Source organism: Asparagus officinalis, chromosome 3 (genome assembly GCF_001876935.1).
Source record: "Asparagus officinalis chromosome 3, Aspof.V1, whole genome shotgun sequence".
Taxonomy (NCBI): Eukaryota; Viridiplantae; Streptophyta; class Magnoliopsida; order Asparagales; family Asparagaceae; genus Asparagus; species Asparagus officinalis.
In genome coordinates this window covers 104,741,268-104,762,517 of record NC_033796.1, presented here as the reverse complement: position 1 = coordinate 104,762,517, position 21,250 = coordinate 104,741,268, and the positions used below count along the sequence as shown (strand labels likewise).

Sequence of the window (21,250 nt, the reverse complement as noted above, 5' to 3'; positions counted from 1 at the left end):
ATAATTACTAATTATTAATGCTGTAGCTACAGTAATAAAATCCTCTTCTTAAATATCTCTCCTCTTTAATCTCCCCTCAAAAAGATTCCCTCAAATTTCTGAGATCTGGAGAAAAGGAACGGAAGAAAATCGGCTGAGGAGAAAAACATCACCGCTGAAATATCTCGAGAAGAAGGAGATGAAGCCTACACTACGAGATCTCGGATCTAGGTTTCCCTTTTATGGGGAAACCCTAGCGCTGAGATGTCAACAGACTGTCGACAGCCTCGCATGCGCTCGAGGAGCTGGCCAGCTTGCCTCGAGCTTGCCAGTCTTGGATCGACCCCGCCTGCATCCCGCTCGCTCGCCTACAACGCCCCCAAGCTCGCCTGTAAGGTCTCGAGCTCGCCTACAGCGCTTGAGCTCGAGCTCGACAGCTTCTAGACCTCGCCCGCTCACGAGCTCGCCTGCGGAGATCTCGAGCTCGCCGACTGGAGCTCTCCCTCGCCTGAGCTTCGTCCTCGCCTGGAGAAGCTCGCCTGCAGATGAGTTTGGGCTACACACCCAGATCCAACAAGTACAAATTTCTTAAAGTCCTTTTTTTTTGCTTTGAATCCGCTTTAAAATTGTAGCTGGTGGGAGGTGAAGCCTAATTGATCTAGTGCCATGTCAAAGACCCATCCACCCCACCAATACTCCGAAGTTATGATCAGGGTTGAGGGGCATAGTTTAATGCTCTAGCAAAAGGTATTCATTAATGTCATCTATGGGTATTTTGCAAAATTCCTAGGTGAAGGCCTGAGGAAGGGTAAGTTTCACAAAACAACCTTTGATATATGGGTATCTATTAACATTTGACAATGTCCCTTCTGAACAAAATATCCAAACATCTTTTGAAATTGCATGGAATAATCATGAACAGAATTCATGTTACATTCACCTCAGATGATACATCCATCCAAGCCATAAAAATTCTAAAAATTCCTCTTCCAAGCATAGTAATATGAGATGAGATGCTATTACATAAAAAGCAGTGTACCTTAGAAGCCTTACGAATTAAAATAGGTCCAGTGAGATGCACATCGACCAAATTTTTCAAGGGATATTTATCAGTATTGACAGTTGGTAGATTGATACGGAAAAAGCTGAAGGTGCCAAAAAGTTGTTGAGGACTAGTAGCTACACATTAAACAGATGTTTCCTCAATTGAATCTAATGGCACTATGATATCCCACACCTCAACAGACTCCTTCAGATTTTTCTTCAAAATATCCATGAGATGTGGTAGGCTCTAGACATTGTCTAAATGAGGAACAGTACATTGGTCAGCTAAGTAGCTGAATCATTATGTTCTCTTCACCCATAAAAAGTATACAGCTGTAGGTAAATGAGGTTAGTTGAATCCCTTTATTGCCTCTGTATTGACTCAAAGGATTAGAACTTAACCTGAACACTCAAAAAAGACAAGTAAAAGGCTTTTCATCATCAGCTATAAACAGAAATATTTGACCTGTTAATGTGTCTGCAAGAGGCAAACAGCTATCAAAGAAATACTGTCTCAAATAGACATATATTTCGCCTGAGTAGATGTATTTTTTCCTCAAAAAATTTAAACGTCTTCGTGTTGATATAGAATCAGTACCTAATAGTAACAATCTCATGATGGTCAAGTCATGTAATCAATTAAATAGATAGTGTTCTACAACTGTAAGTGCATATAGTGCAGTGTGTCTTATACGTGTCTGAAATCCTAACATGCTGTGAGATTTAAGATCAAATCATTGTATAATTCGTTTATAAGAATGACAGAAAAGTAAAGTTATTAACTGGGTTTGAAGTCAACCATACCGAAAATATACATCCCAAATCAGAAAAAGGTTCATTTCTTCCTGGTTCGTTAAATGTTACCAAGCTTCATTCCTCAGAGTACATAGCTGCAGTTAGAAAACAATCCAAAAGAAAGCATTTAGAAATGCAGACTTTCCAAAGACTGTAACTTTATGAATGTCGATATATCAATTGAAGGAAGTAGTAATCTACCCACCTTCATTAAAATCTCCACAGCAAGAACAATAAGCTCTGACAATATGAACTCAGACCCCTCATATTTTACCTGCATATACAATTTGTACGTATCAAATCAATGTGACCATTCTGGACCAGTTATCATCAGGAGAAGATTGGGGAGTCAATGGAGCATTTCTTACCAATATAGCTATCAGTAAATCATATGCAGTACTTGATTGATTGAGCAGTTGAGAAGTAAACGGTAAACATCGTTTGAGGATAAACATCACAGCTCATCAATTCTTATAACGTTCCCTCTTTAAAAGTAGTACATCGAATGAGTAGTTGAAGCATTATCAAATCCTTGTGATTGAAGCGTGATACTGATGCATATAATTAATCTCTTCATTTTTTTTGTTAAACAATAAAACATCATAGATTTTCATTCATCATACTCTCTTTAAAAGTACTAGTTCGAGAAAATCTTTCTATGGTCCATATTACCCCTAATTTTTTTAATATTATATTTTTATTCTAATCTATTCTAATTATCCTATTTTTTGAATTGGTAACTAAATGATTTATCTTATTCATAATGAGACTTAACATGTTATTGGATAAAAGAGATACGTTTCATATATATTGTTATCCTAATCTATTCTAATTATCTTGTTTTCTTTGAATTGGTAACTAAATGATTTATCTTATTCATAATGAGACTTAACATATTATTGGATAAAAGAGATACGTTTCATATAATTCAAATCCTTTATTTTTTCAATTCGCAGAGAAATCTAAAAGATATATGCTATCCAGCACCTAAAAATTTTTAGACTTTGTAAAAAATATTCTCCAAATTTTTTAAATTACAAAAACACCCCTACAAATTTAAAATTTTATTAAAGCATCTTAAAAATTATAAATTTTACTTATTTCAATTCAGTGATAAATCTGAAAAATATATGCTAGCTAGAAATTAAAAGTTTTTAACTTTGGAGAAAATATCTTATAAGTTGTACAAATTATAAAAATACCCCTAAAAATTCAAAATTTATAAAAAACACATTGAAAATTTCAAACCTATAAACACACTAAAAACCTACAAATAACACAAACAACCCCCAAAAATTTATGGAATTTATAATAAAACAATCTGAACTTTTTACAAATTGAAAAATAGAACTCTCAAATTGTAAAATTTATAAAAATTCTGATAATTTCCAACCTAATAGTATATTGAAACTATAGGAATTACAAATATCCTCTATATAATTTATAATTTATAGAAAGCACATTTAAAGTTTAAAACATTACAAACAAACCCTTAAAATTTAAATTTAAAAAAAAACACCATGAGAATTTCAAACTCATTAGTAAATTGAAAAGCATAGGAATTATAAATAGTCTGTAAACAATTTATAATTTATAGAAAATACCTATAAGTTTAAAAAATTACAAAACCCCCTAAAATTCATAATTTACAAAAAAACACAATTAGAATTTCTAACCTATAGACACTAAAATGATTATGCAAAATTAGTAACAACCCCAAAAAATTTAAAATTTTGTAAAAAAAATATCATACACCCTTTAAAAGTATAGATTTAGGAAAAACTTTTCATGGTCAATATTATCCATAATTTTTTTTGAAAAGAATATAACTAATTAAAAATCTATTAAACTTGACATTTACAAAAAAACCTTAAAGTTTAGTACATTGCAAATTACCCCTCTAAAGTTTAAAAATTTTTAATAATTTTTTATAATTCCTTGATTTCAATGTAATGTTTAATAGTTTTGTGTATTTGTAAATTACAAAATTTTAGGGTAGTTTTTTTTTTTTTAAACTTTTGAAGAGTAAGTTGTTCTTAATATTATTATGCCATAGTTAAGTGTGCACATTACTATTCCTAAGCAGTATAGTTTATATATGTAAATATTTTCAAAAAATCTATATAGTGATTAAAAAGATTTTGATTTTAATATACTATTTTTATAAATTATATTTAATGTAAACCCATCATATAATTTTGACTGTGGTCATCATAATTTTAATACGTTAGATTAATTGACTATATATGTATATAGACCATAGATTACTTTACTTTCTCACATGAGCTAATATTTCACGCTTAATAATTTAAATTATTGCTTTTAAATTTAATATAAAAAGGAGCTCTAATAACATTTATTTATTTACAAATAGATTAATACAATCTCAATTCCTATTTTTTGCTTGAGATTTATTCCATAGTTACGCATTTCAATTTAGTAACTAAAATAATAATTATTTACGGATGATTGTAGTTGATCACTCACTATGGAATTTTCATAAAGATATATACCTTACTTTTCATAGCTATTTGCACTATCCATGTATATTTTATAAATTAGTTGTTAATTTGAGATATTAAATTATTTTTCCTTTGTAGAAATCTTTTCTTTGACTTTTGAACTATGTAATCACTATATCACCATTCTAGCGTAGAAAGAACCTCGCTCTAAATGGCTTCAAACTAATTTTTGAGTTAAACTAAAGTATATACTATTGCTACTATGTGTATATATTTTTTAAGAAAATCATGTTAACATTTTTTAAACAGAAAAAAATATTCTAACATTTGATATTATAAAAACTAAATATAGCCAATTGAGTGATTAGCAAAAGATAACTTACATCAGAAAAACGTGAATAATAAAATAAAGAAAAAATGTAATAGTATTGCCAATAGTATTACAAATAGCAAACTATAATGTAAAGTTAAATTATTTTGTGGAGCCTAACTACTGGCTATAAGCATCAAGGTGTTCATATATATGCTTTATAATTTATTAAAAATGGTCATATAATCTTATATAATAAAATTAATTTAATACTAAATAGTAATATCGTTGTAATACTATCATTATTAGGAAAAATTCTTCATGAACCAATATGCTCTTTACAATATATAAGCTATGCACTCCAAATTCTTGTGTCTTTTATAGAGCCAAAAAGTTTGAATACGAGCCTCTAACATGTTGCTCTCACAACGGTAAAATTCACTTAGTAGATGTGGATATTCCAGATGAATTATATGTCCTATATACAATACAATCGCCCTAGGTAAGTGAGTTATAATAGCATTTTTTATTCATATTATTTGGAGTAAGATTTAATAGGGGCATTGCATCAAAGAAAAATAAATTTTTATATTTAGAGCACATGACATATAAATATAAGTAAAACCACAACTAAAAGTTAACATGAATATGAGTCAAATAACAACTAAAAGTTTAATAGACATATTACAAGTAAATTCATATACAAAATTCATTTGCGAATTGAATGATCACCCATATTTTAAAGACTTCAAGATACTAATAAATAGAGATATTGTACTAGGTTAACATGTTTATACTTCACAAATAGTAGATCATGTGGTCATAGTCTTGGTTGAAGAAAACAATAATAATATTTTATTTGAGAGAGATTATTGAGTTGATGATCAATCTCACAAAAAACTATATTTTCTTTTTTATTTTTACTTTATTTTTATCAATTTAAATAATCAAGATATTTAACTACGTGCATTGCACGTGCATCTCAACTAGTATTTTAAAAGCTACAATTACTCCTATTTATATAAGGATATAATAACAAGAAGTTTATTGTGCAGTCAATGTGGGACTAAACACAATTACCTAATCACAATTATTCTTTTAGTTACATTCCTAATATCTCTCAATCACTAAATATCTAATTAATTTATACTCCTAATATATTATTCCTAAAATAACTATGACATTGTAGATCTCCATAATGTATTCCTTAATACTCCCCCTCAAGCTGGAGCATGTATATCATATATGTCTGGTCTGTTACAAACAATATACACTCCAATTTATGACACGAATTAAAAGAGTGAAATCTCCTGTGTGACCTTTCTCCTCATAGTTGTCTTTATTTTTTAGTTTTTTACTTATGTCTTCCACCACGAATACCCTCAATCAAAATCACCAAAGGTGATACCTCGATCTTCTTCATAGATCAACTTGGGAACTACCAAGCAGACGATCCTTACAAGGACCCACCAAGCAAACGATCCTCTCTAGAGATCCGCCAAACAAACGATCCTCTTCGGGATTTAACAAACAAATGATCATTCTTTAGAGATCAGCCATATAAATGATCCATCTTTAGAAGCCGAGACAATAACCTTCGTTAAACCAAACTCCAAACCAAATCCCTAATCAATTAAAAAAATTCTAGTAGCTAATATTGATCAACGTTTCTAGAATTCAAGCGGTGGTGGCAGTGGTGTCGACAAGTTGATTAGGTAGTGAACGAAGGGAAATCGAGGCAGCACAGGCAGTGATGAGAACATATACATCGAGGATGACTACTGCTATCAATAATGGCAATCCACATCATCAACAAGGCCATCAAAAGCACGATGGACAAGAATTCGTGACACTGCTCACGGTAAACAATCACCACGACACTATTCTCAGCGAACAGTTACCACGATACTCTTCACGGTGAACAGTCACAGTGACCAGTCATAGGAAAAGAGGGAGGTTGTAAGGTAGAGGGAGAAGGTTGATGGTTAGGGATTGGAGGACTAGGGTGTGTGAGGATCTAGGGTTTTGTGGAGGCTAGGGTTTGTGTGGTTCTGATACCATGTTAAACAATAAAATATCATAGATTCTCATTCATATTTCAAAAGCTACAACTACTCCCCTTTATATAGGATACAATAACAAGAAATTTATTGTGTAGTCAATGTGCAACCAAACACAATTACCTAATCACAATTATTTTCTTAGTTACATTTCTAATATCTCTCAATCGCCAAATGTCTAATTTATACTACTAATATATTATTTCTAATATAACTATAACATTATAGAACTCCATAATGCATTTCTTATATCCATTTGTATCAATGTTGAAAATAACAATTGCATATAACATAACATAAGCTGCGGAAAGCTTAAAGCACCTGTAGCATAACTCATGGTATAAGCTACATGCTTTTTAAATTTACAAAAAAAAAATATAAAAATGGCCATAATAATTAATTGATTTTAATAAATAGAAACATGATTTAATAACATAACAACAAATATTATTAACAAAAAATCAAAAGTTTAAGACAGTCTATACCAATTTACCAACAAATACCACAATAAAATGTTTAAATATATCATAAAAATGATGTTGAAAAAAAAGCATTGTGTAACTAATTATTTCACGTTATACAAGTTAACAAACCTTAAGCTCTATATAACATTTAAAATAACAAGAACACATCGCAACTCTGTTACTCCGATGTTGTCTACACTATTTCAAATTATGACAATATTTCAATCTAACATGTGTTATTTCAATATAACTTTATGATATAAAAATACAGTTTATAATAGTGCCTTCAAAGTATATTCTTCTTTTGCTTTCTTTAAGACTTGATTTTCTTTGGTATTTGCTTTTTGTTTGCTTACTAAGCCCTGCTATTTTTTGTGATTGAAGACTTAAGGTTTGTAAAGAATGTAGTGAATGTGAACTTTTGAACGAGATATGTGAATTTTTTATGATGTAAACTCTGGACATACTGTTCATTCCCTCACATTTCTTTAGTGCCACAAACAGCCCAAGGAAATGGGGTTGTAACTAAATATTATACTTAACACTTCCTGAATGAATTACTATATTGTTTATACAAGTTTGATCATATTAATTTTTCTTATTTTATGCTGATTTTGAGCCACAAATTGTTTGTAAACAAAGTAAACCTTCTCTATAAGCATTCAAAAAATTTCCATATTGAGAAATAGGGATTGAGGAATTAATACCTGAGGCAACCTCGATTGTGTCTCTGTACATTGTTATTATATTATTCAAATACTTCTTCCATCTTTCTCTTAAACAACCACTACTATTGTCAGGAATAGAAATTCTACCAGAACTCTGTGACAAAACGATCAAGGAAAAACTAAGCGCAATATTGATAGTTTATTATGAGTTATCAATTTGAATCAGAAACTCACTCTAATCTCCCTCGATCTTTCTGCGAATGGCAGGAAAATTAAAATACTGCTGATAGTTGTCAGCAGTGGGACATTAAGATCAGCACCCTCACAGGTCAGAACAACCTAAACATGGAGTCGATAGCTTATAAGTTATAAATACTCCCTTCGATTAAAATGTACCCAAAGTTCATTCCAATGTGAAATACAATAGCTGAGCTCTAACAACTACGTTTACAGAAAGATTGAATTGTATTTCCGAACCAGCTTCAACTTTATGTTTTCTTTTATTTGAGAATAAATGTCATTAGAAGGTATCCACTTCACAACTTACATAAATAAGATAAGACATACTAGTCATCATTGCCGATATTTCTTTTTTATGTTTACATTTTGACATCTTAAAAGAGAAGAATGAAAACTTTCCAAGGCTTCCAAGTTAGTAAGCCAAGCCCATTTTGGGCGGAATAGCTCTACTAGTTCTTCGACTCCAAGTAGTAAGAGGGATCTCAAACTAAGAAATAGGCTAAGAAGATAAAAGCGGGCATCCTGAGAAACTGCAGGAATTGGGTTCATTGATATAATCAACATAATAGATGGCAACAGTCATACCCCATTCAATGGAATTATGTGATCTTAAAGAATATCTTCTATAATTTTGCAAGAGAGGGGTTTTTCATTTCTTTAAGATGCATAGAACAACAAACCTCCGAGTGACCTCTCAGTCTTCTTATCCATGAGCCTTGGATTTTCTGTGTCTTTGAAAATGTGGTATTGTGGTTTCCTCGCAAACATCTGCATTGTAAAAGAAAACCAGCATAAGTGATATGTTAATAATATTTCTTTCAATACTCCAGTGACTCACTTTAAAGTTTTATCACAGTTAGAGCAAAGATAAACTATAATTCTCTTATACGAAGTACTCCCGTAGCATCATCAAACAAAATTTCTTGAAAGTCCTGAGGAATTTCTGGACTGAAGACTAACCTGCCCATTCAATAGGTTGTTTGTTAAATCCAATCTGTTTCCAAACCAAGAGAGTACAGCTATTGCCTCTCTGAAAAATGTCTTAATACTTAGCATCCAAATATCGGGCGGTTCCGCCTCTCTATACATGATGAGATAAATGAACTTGGCATATATTTGATAAGGTCGACATTACCATAAAAGTTACTCAATTAAAAGAAGAACTGCTGTTTAGGCATTATGATAACATAGTCAGTTCTCAGAAAGAGAAATCCGGCTCTAAGATTTTAAAATTATGATATGTAGCTGGTTTCACCGGTTTCTACATAAACACCAACTACAGATATACTAGCAACGCTTGCACTTTAATCCGGTGTATTTGACTCTAATTTATCTAACCGATTCTCAAATATACTTTTAAAAATCTCACCAAATGTCGAAATCTAAATCCAGCTGCAGCCAGGTTGCTTCTTCGATCCAAATTTAACTAACTGATTTCTCATATCTTCCACAGTGTCCCATTTACCAGCTGATCCATATACATAGATAAGATGCAAATATGGCATATGATCCATTGGATCCCATTCCAAAAGTTGATTAGCTGCATGCTGAGCTAATTCAACATTGCCATTTAATCTGCATCCACTCAAAAGTGAAGTCCATACAACAGAGTCAGGCTCATATGGCATTGAAGAAGCTAATTCTCCAGCTTTCTCAACCATTCCTATTCGACAAAAAAGATCAATCATACATGCATAATGGGGTAATTTAGGTAGTATGCCATAATCACTCATGGACTTGAAGTAACATTGTGCTTCTTCAAGTAGACGGTTATGATTACACGCAGACAGAAGGCCAAGAAATGTGATCTCATCAGGTACAATTGCCGACCTCTTCATAATATTGAACATCTCAATGGCTTCCTTCCCGAGACTATGTAGTGCATAACCATAAATTATCGAGTTCCAACTTACAATATCTCTATCTACCATCTGATCAAAAACAAGTTTAGCTACGTACATGTCCCCACATTTACTATACATATTTATCAGTGAATTACCAATCACCAAGAACTTTTTGAGCGCTAACTTGATGGCAACAGAATGAAGTTGTTCTCCAAGGATCGTTATGGAAAGATTTGAAGATGATCTGAGAAGACTAGTTATAACTGACTCACTAGGTTTTATGCCGGTCAATAGCATCTGCTTATAGAGTTGGATTGCGTCTTCATTTAAACCATTTTGGACAAAACCAGCAATTAAAGCACTCCAAGTTATAGAATCCTTGTCATGGCAATTGCTGAAGAGCTCATAAGCTTCGGTTACCTTACCATGAAGGAGAAAACCAGAGATCATAACATTATAAGTAACTACATTCTTTTTGAGCATCTTATTGAAAAGCTCCATTGCTTTGTCTAATTGGCTTTCTTCCAAATAACCAAAAATCAAAGTAGTATATGCTACTATGTCTCCTTGAGGCATCATATTCAATAACTCTTGAGCTTCACTTTTCCTTCCATTTCGTATGAAACTATACATCAAAGCGGTGATCGATTCCACTGTAGGTTCAAGCATCTTAGCAAACAACTCAATAGCATCATCAATCCTATTAGATTTCAAATAACCGTTAACCATCAAGTTCCATGAAACTCTGTCTCTTGCATCCATAGTATCAAACAGTGTCCTAGCTTCATCAACTCTATTACTATTGATATAACCACATAACAAAGAGTTCCATGACCCAGTGAACTTACCCTCCATTTTGTCAAACTCTAATTTTGCTTCCTCAATGCTTGAACACTCACAATACATGAAAACCAAAGAGGCCTCAATGATTTCATCACGATGAAATCCAAATTTAATGACACATCCATGAACTTTACTACCATGATTAAGGTTCCTCATGGATGAACAAGCTCTAATAACCTTGACAATGCAAGGACCATTAGCATGAAATCCTTCATACATCATTCTAGTAAAAAATTTAATTGCCTCTTCATAATTCCCGTTATCAACAAATCCTCCTAAAATTACTGACCAAGTCACTTCGTTCTTGTTCGGCATCAAACTGAATAGCTCTAATGCAGTCCTTACTTCCTTAACCTCAATATACCCATTAACCATTGCAGTCCACGAAAGAACATTAGGGTTCGGCATTCGTTCAAAAACAGCACGAGCATCCCTAATCCTTCGATTCGATGCATAACCGGATATCAAAGCATTCCATGCTGGAACATTCAAACAATCAATGCTGTCAAAAATCCAACACAACCCATCAACCACATTGCATTTTGAATACATTGTGATCAAAGAAGTGCCCACAAAAACATTCCCCACTGCCCGCAATTTCATCGATAGCCCGTGAACCTGTCTTCCTTGATCAAGAGCTCTAAGCTTCGCACAAGAAGTCAGCACGGTCGAAAAAGAAGTATTTGTGAGGGTCAATCCAAATCTGTGCAAATCTGAAAAGGTTCTTATTGCTTCATCAAAATGGTTGTTTTGGGTATAAGCAGACATGATTGAATTCCATGAAACAATGTCTCGCTCATGCATTTGATCAAACACCTTCTGTGCAGAGCTCAGATCACCGGACTTTGAGAATCTCGTGATCATTTGGTTTGCTGAATTGATACCTAGGCTGTGAAACTGGGTGTCGGTGGTGATTTGTGAAGAGGGTGTAAGCTGAGATTGGAGTTTCATTAGGGGCTGAGATGAGAGGAATTTGGATTTGAGGAACTGGGTTTGCTTTGTGATCATGTTTTGAGTGTTCCTGTGTTCTGGGGTCTCAGGCGGCTGTTCAGGCCCACATCGGAACTCGGACCGGAAGTGGAGAGAAGTGGAGGAAATCCAAAGTGAGCATTTGTCAAAGGATTAAGGAACAGGGATTACGGAGAAGTGTTAACATAGATAACTTACTTGTTAATCCGAAAGACTAAATTATTAACTTATTATATAAGTTTTATTTTAGCTCTTGTGATCATTTTTAGTGTTTGGGAATAACAAGAATTTTAACTATTTTCTTTATAATTAGAGGGGTAAACTCTTAATCCTTCTAAATATGAATATTAGTAAACCCCTTATTTTGAAGAGTTAACTCGTTTTAATCCCTCTAGAAGGGTTAGCTTAACCCTTCTATACTTTTTATATTTAACAAATTATGGAGGGTTAACTCACTTTAACTCTTGTATTAATTTTTTATGTTTGGCGGGTTAAGAAGGGGTTAAGTATCATTAACTTCTCACTTAACTCTTGCCAAAGGGTGCTAGTTTGGCAACGGGTTAAGTGAGGGGTTAAGGAGACATAACCCCTTTTTAACCAGCCAAACATCAAAATTTTATACAATAATTAAAGTGAGTTAACATTTTATAATTTGTCAAACGCTATAAAAACACAATCGTTAAGCTAACCCCTCTGAGAGGATTAACATGAGTTAACCCCTAAAAGTGATAGATTTGCTAATACTCCCATTTAGAAGGATTGGGAGTTAATCTCTCTATTTATAAAGAAAATAGTTAAAATCATTGTTATTCCCAAACACTAAAAATGACCGCACAAGCTAAAATAAAACTTATTTAACATATTAATAATCTAGTCCTTTGGGTTATCGAATGAGCTAACTACATTAATATTTCTTTTTAATCCCTCTTCCTTAATATTTTGCTAAACATGGTCTTAAGGGTTTATTACTAAGCTAAAAAGGCACTAAACACCTCATAGTTCTTGATTGTAGAGACTACCCGCACCGAGAGAATATGAAATGGTCCCGGTCCATGATATTAAGTGCACACCAATTACATATTAACCATTGGAGTATTGGAATTAAATATTCGTGCACCGATCTAATAGTTGAAATCCATTTGGTGCATGTTGACATATTAGTATTATTAGGGACTTATTTGTAAGATTTGTAGGGGCCTATATAAAGCCCAAGAGGATATCATATATGAATTAGTGTTTTCTAATTGCTAATTTCGGTATGGCAGAGGCGCCTCCACAATAAAACCGTAACCCTAGGCCCGCCCCCCTGCCCCTCCTCTGCCTTCTCACGTGCGCCCTCCCTCGCCCGCCGATGCAGCCGCTCCCCCCGGTCTTGTCGCTCGCAGAAGGTCCCTCGACGACAGCCCTGCAGACACCCCCCACACCGCGCTGCAGATCCCCCCCCGCACCGCCTCAGATCCCCGCCCACCCCCTGGCACAGGAATCCCCTTCTGCCGCCTTCGTCCAGACCCCCCCGAAGCCCTCCTCCGATCACAGAAGACACAGAGCCTTCACCGCATCTCTGCTGTCCGCACAACCAGAACGGCGCCCCCCGCGCTCTCTGTCCGGTCTCAACCAGACCCCGTGCCCTCGATCCCGCCGCACTTGTCAGTGCCTCTTCTCTCAGGACGAGGCCGGCACTCCCACCACGCTGGCAGAACCGTGCCATCAGCCGGCGTGTCGGGAACCGATTTCCGAGGTTATAGCATGGGGATTCCCTCGGACTGCGGCAGTCCTGCCGAACGTGATGACAGGATAGAGGTATATATGCTCAGCATGCGATGAGATGATATTAACTGTTTTGGGTTCTTGTTTCCTCTGAGAAAACGAGAATTGTTGAGTTACCTAAGTCTTGTTGTGCAGCAGGAGGGTGGGCTGGCGAAATTTTTCAGCTGCAGCAGCAACAAAGGGGGTTGGAAGAGAAAGAGTGAACAGTGGTGGAATCTGAAGCCTATTGCGATGGAGGGAGATGCATCAAAGAAGTTGACGCCGGCGGAGGTATGCAAAGCTTTGGATGAAGCTAATCGAAGTATGTCGGGCTTGGTGAGGGGCGAGGCGACAAAGACGCATCGAAGAGATGTTGGAGGCTTCCAGACGCATCGGATCCTGAAACTTGATGGGCGAGGTAACTTACCTGAGGCTGGTCGGGCGGGTGAGAATAGCACGCGCTTAGCAGGGTAGAAATCTGGAAGGGTTATCCTGACAAGGAGAGGTGATAGTATGACCGGAGAGGGGACTCCGGAGGGAAGAGATGAGTGGAAGGGCCAGCTCATATGTTGGTATACATCTGGGCTGACTTAACTCGGTTGGGTTCCGACGCGATCGCCCGGCCACGTGGATGGCAATGTGAGAAGGGTGAAGGAACGTCTGGGAGAAGTTTGAGGAGGAACATATGATCGGAGTGGGGAATTAACCTGAGGGTATTCCAGATTAAAGGAGAGATCGATGCCACAGGTCTCAGGGAGAGGAGGACTGTACAGGAATAATGGCTACAGAGCTCGGTAGCGGGCGCTGTGGCTGGATATGACACTTTTCTCCGCTCGGGCTAGCTGGGCAGAGGACCGCGGATGTAAAGAGCGAGTAGGTCTTTCTCGACAAGAGGGACTATGGATGTTTGCTGAAGGCATTGACATCAGAGTTCGCTCAGACGATGCGGCATTGCGTGGCTAGCTCAGCCTGAAGGATTCCCGACGCTTGAGGAGGCTGTGCTCTGGCTTATGAAGGTTCGAGGGAGAGACTCGCATTCGGCTGGTAGGCGGGGGGACGGGTGAATTCCTGTGGTGGAAGGCAGCACTGGCAGCCTCTAACGAACACTGGGATCTAGGGGAGAGACGCCGCAGTGTTGAGCAACTGGCGGGTGGCCGGTAGGTCATCTAAGGCATGCTTGCACCTAAGGCCATCAAGGAAGGAGAATTCGGTGGACCGTGGAGCAGTTCGGGAGGGTCGTGGTCGTGGCGCGGTGGGGTTCTGACGAGGTGGAGAGAGGAGGCAGGAAACCGGGGGGCCAAATTGACCTGTAGCAGAGGAAGAGGAGCATGGAGGGGTGGTCTTTAGCTGGAGGAGGGATGGTGCTCCTCCTGGCGATACTGAAAGGAAGAAGGGGCAAAGCAAGTAGGCAAGGGGATGGGAAAGCTGAGGAGGCATGGCCACTTCATTCTTTCGCGGCAGAGGCAATCACTGCTACCTATGCTTCATGCCGACGAAAGGTACTGATGACAGTACATGCTCCCTTGCTCTATGGTCTCCTGACCAGATCATTACAGCAGCATGGGATAGTCGGCTCGGCGGTGCGTCTCGGGGGTGCATGAAGTGACAGGAAATGCTTAGTGGGAGTTGCTGCATCATATACTACTTAGCATCGGGCCTGATAGTATTACACAAACAGCTGTAGGGTACATTTCAGGCCTGTGGTTGGGTAAGGGTACAGTTGGATTGGTAGCTGGGTTTGTAAGCTTTGTCCAATGTTTTGCCATGGCTCCCTTTCCTTTCGCAGTCAATGCTTTTGTCATGTAGTTGCTATGCATCCTCGACAACTAAAGTGCATCGGTTTCTTTGATATTCGCCCAATGTGATTTTGCGGCAGAGAAGGGGAAGCAGGACGGGAGACTTGAGCTGCAGCATGCGTAGTGGACTGTGGTATGCTGGATGCGTGAAGGGCTGGATTCAGCATTGGTATCAGTCATAGGAGGAAGCAGGAGTAGGAATATAAAATGGAGTGCTGAAAAAATGCAGTTTAATGCTTCATCACGCAGCGGTTTGGGACACTCATCATTTTAGTGTTTTAGGGGTAAGATTGTATGCCTTCTTTATTTGAAGAAAGCAAATAAAGCAAAAACTTGTGTGGTGGATGGGCATGTGAGTTTGGAAAAGCTTACTAAGGAAAGCTCTTATGTTTGTAGTTTCTGGTCATAAGGAAGTCTATGCATTTGACTTAGTACATTCTAGCATGTTTGGGGGCCTTGGTTCCACAAGTTCTATGAATGGATACAAGTATTTTTGTTACCTTTATTGATTGCTTCTCTCTCGTGTTTACTTGTTATACCTGGATAAAAGGATAAGATGTGGATGTGTTTGGGTGGCTTCAAAATTTTCATAGGAGGTGGTCGCAGACTCATATACCGAGGCAGTGGTGGACAAGTATTGGAGGTCCAGATAATAGGGCGAATATACCACACAGAGGCCTTTTGGGAGAATATTTGTCAGCGTCAAGGAATAATGCAGCGACGAGACAACCTGGTCCGCCTAATACACGGCAGCTGCAGAATGGGGTAGCGGGAAAGGAAGAACAGACATCTTTTAGAGGTTGGTGAGTAAGGAAAGCATGATGATCTCTTATGAATGTCCGCAAGAAACCATTATGGGGTGGGCAAGCAGTATTGGGACCGCATCACAATGAATCAATAGAATGCGCTTCGGAGAGTGTTGGATTGGGAAGTCTGCGCATGTGAGATATTGAAGGGAGATAATGGGTGGGATCTTCCAGCTCCAAATGTGTTCGGGGCTGTGTGTGCTTTGGGTGGAAGGACACAGGCGGCATGCTGTCGGAAGCTTGCGCGCTTAGAGCTGTAAAGTGGCTTATCTTTTGTGGATATTTCTGGGCTAGCTCAGAAGGGATAGTTTTGCTGGAGCGCCGTGGGAAAAAAAGGTTGTTTTTGGGCATGGATGTGGCACATTTCGAGAACTCGGAGGCGCATATTAAGCACTCAGAAGGGTAAACTTCATCTCTGCTGGTAACGTCGTCTAATAGCTAGAAGTATGGGGCGAGAGGGTAGGAGAATGGTGAGAGACCCGGAGAACAATGTGGATGAAATCCATTTCTGTATCGGTTCCTTGGAGGGCGAATTGTTGAGGCAGGAGTTGTGTTGAGGAGGAGCCGGCGAGGGAATCAACGAAGTAAGGAAGCAGAAGACAAGAGTGTTAGGCCCAACTGGTTCAGGTGGGAGCTACTAACACCTATAGTAGGAAGGGCAAACAAATTGGGAGAAACAGTAGCCTAGCAGTGGCCACTAGTGGCTGCCAAGTCTCTTGGGCCAAAGGCCGACCCGGACTCCGGTGAAATACCTACACCACGCACAATTTTCATCCGCAAGTGGTGATAACATTCCTAACTGATGAACGTCCTGCTGCGGCCTACTCCTCGCGGCACACCAATATGCGAGTACGGAGGACTACTCGGCAGTAATGGCGGGAGCATCCTCCCGATAGATATGGTTGGGATCTTGCCAGTATGTATCATATTTGAGTATCCACCTGCATATGGAGGCATTCATTGATCATTGGACTCTGTTAGCGTGTACCATAACAATTTGGCATGGTTTGGCTAGAGAGGACGCGCAAAATGGAAAGCGGCTTAATGCACGAGGAGCTAGAGGAGCTCTAGAGATAGAACCGCGAGCTTGGACTAGTAAAGTAGCCAGAAGGAAAGAGAGCAGTTGGATGCAAGTGGGTCTTCACTAATGAAGGGCAGAAATGCAGATGGACAAGTTGAGCGGCTAACAAGGCGTTGCCTGGTGCAAAAGGGTATAGTCGACAGGTAATGGCATGCGTATTATATGAGAACTTTTTGGCACGACGGTGGCGAAGATGAGCCACTGTTGCGGACCTTGAATTCTCTGGGCAGTAAATGGTCGATGGAAGCTCACCAACTAGATGTGAAGGAATGGCATTTCTTCATGGGAGATCTAGTGGAGGAGGTATAGCATGGAGATACCAGCCAGGTTTGGTACAGTCAGACAGTGGGAAAGGTCTGCAGATTGGAAGAAGTTCTCTATTGGTCTGAAAGCAATCTGCCGCCGTGCTTGGTTGGCGACAGATTTCAGAAGGGCTATGATTGGTATGGATACGCAAGCTAGATCAACGCCGATCATACAGTGGTTCTTCTAGACGGAGTGGGAGGGCGCAGCATTACTATGCTTGCTGTATATGTGGATGATATGATTATTACAGTGGGATGATGAGAAGGAGATTGCCCAACTCAAAGTGAGACTGGGTAAGGAAATTTGAGGGTGAAAGATCTTGGCTTGCTGTAGATAGCTTTGCTTGGGAATAGAGATAGCTCGAGGAGCGGGAAGGGATCATCCGTATCGCGAGAAAGTTATGCACTGGATCTTCTGGCAAAGAGGACAGGAATGTTAGGCGTGCAAACCTGCAATAAAACCGATCGACTCGAGTTCATAGCTAGTGCTGAGTGCTTTGGAGAACCGAAGTTGATCGTGAGCAGATATCAGAGGTTGGTGGGAAGGCTGATCTAGTTTGAGTCAGCACACGTCCCGATATCTCCTTTGCCAGTAAGGCGTGGGAGTGCGCTACATGTCCACGATCGGAGAAGGGTTCATATGGACGCTGTTACGGCAGATTCTGAGATAGTTTAAAGAGTGGCCCCCGGAAAAGGCTGATTATTCAGAAAGAATGGACATGTGAACATCGAGCGGTTATTTGCGGATTCGTGAACTGGCTATGCTGTGGGCTGATACAGGGAGGTCGCAGCCATGCAGGATATTGCATCTTTATATGGAGGAGGTAAACTTAGGTCTGCGTGAAGAGGCAAGAAGCGAGTCAGTGGTGGCGGCAGATCGAACACGCCGGTCAAGGGCAGAGTATAGAGCTATGGCCTTAGGAGTTGCTGGAGTTGCTATGGTTGGAAGCAGTAATGGCGTGGTGGAGCTGAAGCTGGATCAAGGAGATACAGATTTGAGGTGTATGGTGTGACAACAAGTCAGCTATAAGTATTGCCAACAACGCCAGGCAGCATGATAGAACCAAACACATCGGAGATCGATAGGTTTGTCTTGCATGCAAGAGAAGTTTGATAGTCGGACTACTGCGAGCTAAGCTCATGTTTCGGGACATAAGGACGCAGGCTAGCAGATTGTCTGACTAAAGGCTGGCACTCAGTAAGATATGATTAGGAGAGAATGTGACAAAGATAGCGCTAATAGATATCTTTGCGCCGCATCTTTGAGGAGGATGTTGACATATTAGTATTATTAGGGACTTATTTGTAAGATTTGTAGGGGCCTATATAAAGCCCAAGAGATATCATAATGAATTAGGTTTTCTATTCTAATTGTGCACATTAAATGTCATAGACTATCCTGATTTGATACATTCTTGTCTACAAGTCATAAATTAAAACTCTTCACTCCAAAATGTCACTAATTAAATAAATTATACTAAAAAAATCTTTTACTCAAGGATGTAGACCTCATAGGATACATTCTCTAGTTTCACTTACTTAGAACTTACATATGTACTCTCACTTGTTTTTCCTATCTAGGTTATTTAAAATTGACATGTTAAAATCATCTATCATACAAATGTAAATGTTTTCATCCGAATATTCCTCTATAATACTCAAAAGCTATTATGGAGCTTTCTAACTATTAATATTTGTTAAATATATCGTTAGGCTGATCCCACCTCTAATTCGAAGTAGAATTAAAATGAGTTAAAAATAGAATTTGGTAGGTATAATAGTAAATTTAACAAATATTAATGTTTTAAAAACTCTATAATTTGGTAGGTATAATAGTAAATTTATGATATTTTAAACTAGTCCAAGTCTTAACCCAATAGAATGAAACCGACCAATCAAGTTTCAGTAGGTTCAGCTTCAAATGTATAAGAATTTGATTCAACTTTGCCAAAACTCATAAAAACCAATTGTTTACTCACCCCTAATATCAAACAAGAAAGAAACCCAAAACCAATATCTAAGCCTCTTTCTTAGGTGTATCTATGGGTTAAATTATCAGATTGTTATTCCAACTTAACCATCCTTTTCAATATGGTATTTCTTTCTACTTTGACATCATTATGATATTTTGACTTATGCCCCGATGACAACAAGCTCCTTTCTCTCGCTTCTGGCTAGAATTCCGACGAACTGTATTTTTTTTAGAAAATTTTATTCCAACCCCTAACCAATCAAATTATAATTCGACATTCCCTAATTCAAATTTATTCCACTCCTTTATCAAATAAGATCCTCTTTTCAGCCCCCTTTTTCTCTTTCAATTTCCCTCCCAATTCAAGTCTAAATCCTAATCCAAACCTAACGATCTTCATCCAAGTCAATACTAATTTGAATTAAGGTTTATATTTGAATTGAGAGTGTTTAAAGGAGAAAGTCCGGGCTTCGTTGGTGAGAGGGAAATAAAGAACAGAGGAGGATCATATTAGATAAAATGATAGAAAATTTTTGAATTGGGGGAGGTTGAAGGAAAATGAGGGTGTAAATTTAATAATTTGATAAGTCGGGAATATAGAAGAAATTTCAAAGGAATCATCCTCGCCGGTGAGAAAAAATAATCTTATTATTATCTGGGCACAAAGTTAACACACTATATTAACGCTACGGTAGAAATAAACAACATATTAGAAATATTAGAAAAGTGGGCCAGTCATATGAGCGCGTGTAATCACGGATTCCCCTATTGGGTTCGGATGTAAACCCGACCCGATAAGAACCCCCGTACAGTCATACCGCTGACATCAGTTTACGAGCGGTCAAATCCACAATTAAATGAGGAGATACTCATTAGATGAAGCTCAGGATACGGCCTATAAAAATAAAATATAGGCCAAGTGAAAAATGAGACTGTAGTCCTTTTGATTTCCTCCTTGTTTTTTGGGTTCCGAAGAAAATTCCCAATCATGATGATTGCATACTTTAAATGTGAAGTGACTTCCCCTCCTCCCACATTCTTGCTTACTTCCTACGCCCTTTACTTAGGCTTTATCGCACCTTAAGCATCCTATGGTTTAGCCTACTTTGCCCTTATAAACCCTCATTTGTTTTCTCGCATGTTAATATTCTCAAGTACGAGATTTGATTCTGAGCTTTGCTACATGGACCCAAAGTATGAAACCAACATGGGGAACAGGTGAGATGTCCCACTCCTATTGCATAATGAGCTGGTCATGACCAGCTCATTATGCAATAGGAGGGGGACGCCTCACCTGTCCCTCATGTTGGTCCCATATTTCGGATCTAAAAAAATATTTTAACTTTTAATATTTTATTAAATTTATTATTAAATTCTATCAAGTATTTTTTTAGAAAAAAATAAAATACTTCTCAAATAGTGTTGTAGTAGGCTTGTAATAACTTTTTTGTTTAAAGACGATGATAGTTCTGCGAAATACGCCTAAGTTTATACAACCTTTATGGTCAGACGTTTGCAGGTAAGCATCAAGATGCATATAATATAATTAGGAATTAGCATTTGTAAATATATCTATGTAGTTCTACTGGTTGCGAATAGACATCTGTAGTTTTACTTGTTGCAAATAGACTCCCTTAGTAAATTTTTTTACTCTTAAAATCACTAAATATTCCTATAGTTCTATTAGTGAGAATAGATCTTTTAAAAAATAAATAAGTATATTAATAAAGAGGTGTATTTGCATTTGGGCTAACACCATTTTCTTGTCATTATAAAAAGAGAATCCAATGGCGGGACTTGCGGCAAAAGAATGCCGCTGGACCATTTTAGCCACCTCCCCTCTAACGGCGTCTAGAAGTTCGTACG

At 37.7% G+C, this 21,250-nt stretch overlaps 1 protein-coding gene across 3 annotated transcripts; it reads right to left on the bottom strand.

The window, feature by feature from the left end:
* Positions 1 to 11,851, bottom strand: LOC109835639 (pentatricopeptide repeat-containing protein At4g02750-like). Of its 3 annotated transcripts, XR_002245636.1 has the most exons (5): positions 9,392 to 11,851; positions 8,703 to 8,790; positions 2,024 to 2,092; positions 1,828 to 1,913; positions 1 to 535 (listed from the first exon to the last, which is right to left on the bottom strand). XR_002245636.1 is itself a non-coding variant. In XM_020403614.1 (2 exons), the coding sequence occupies exon 1, from the start codon at positions 11,715 to 11,717 to the stop codon at positions 9,405 to 9,407; it is 2,313 nt and encodes a 770-aa protein (XP_020259203.1). In that variant the 5' UTR covers positions 11,718 to 11,851; the 3' UTR covers positions 8,265 to 8,790; positions 9,392 to 9,404. The 3 variants fall into 3 exon arrangements, 1 of the variants encoding a protein (XP_020259203.1); XR_002245637.1 differs by lacking the exons at positions 1 to 535; positions 1,828 to 1,913; positions 2,024 to 2,092 and adding exons at positions 7,733 to 7,936; positions 8,017 to 8,121; XM_020403614.1 differs by lacking the exons at positions 1 to 535; positions 1,828 to 1,913; positions 2,024 to 2,092 and having other exon boundaries at positions 8,265 to 8,790.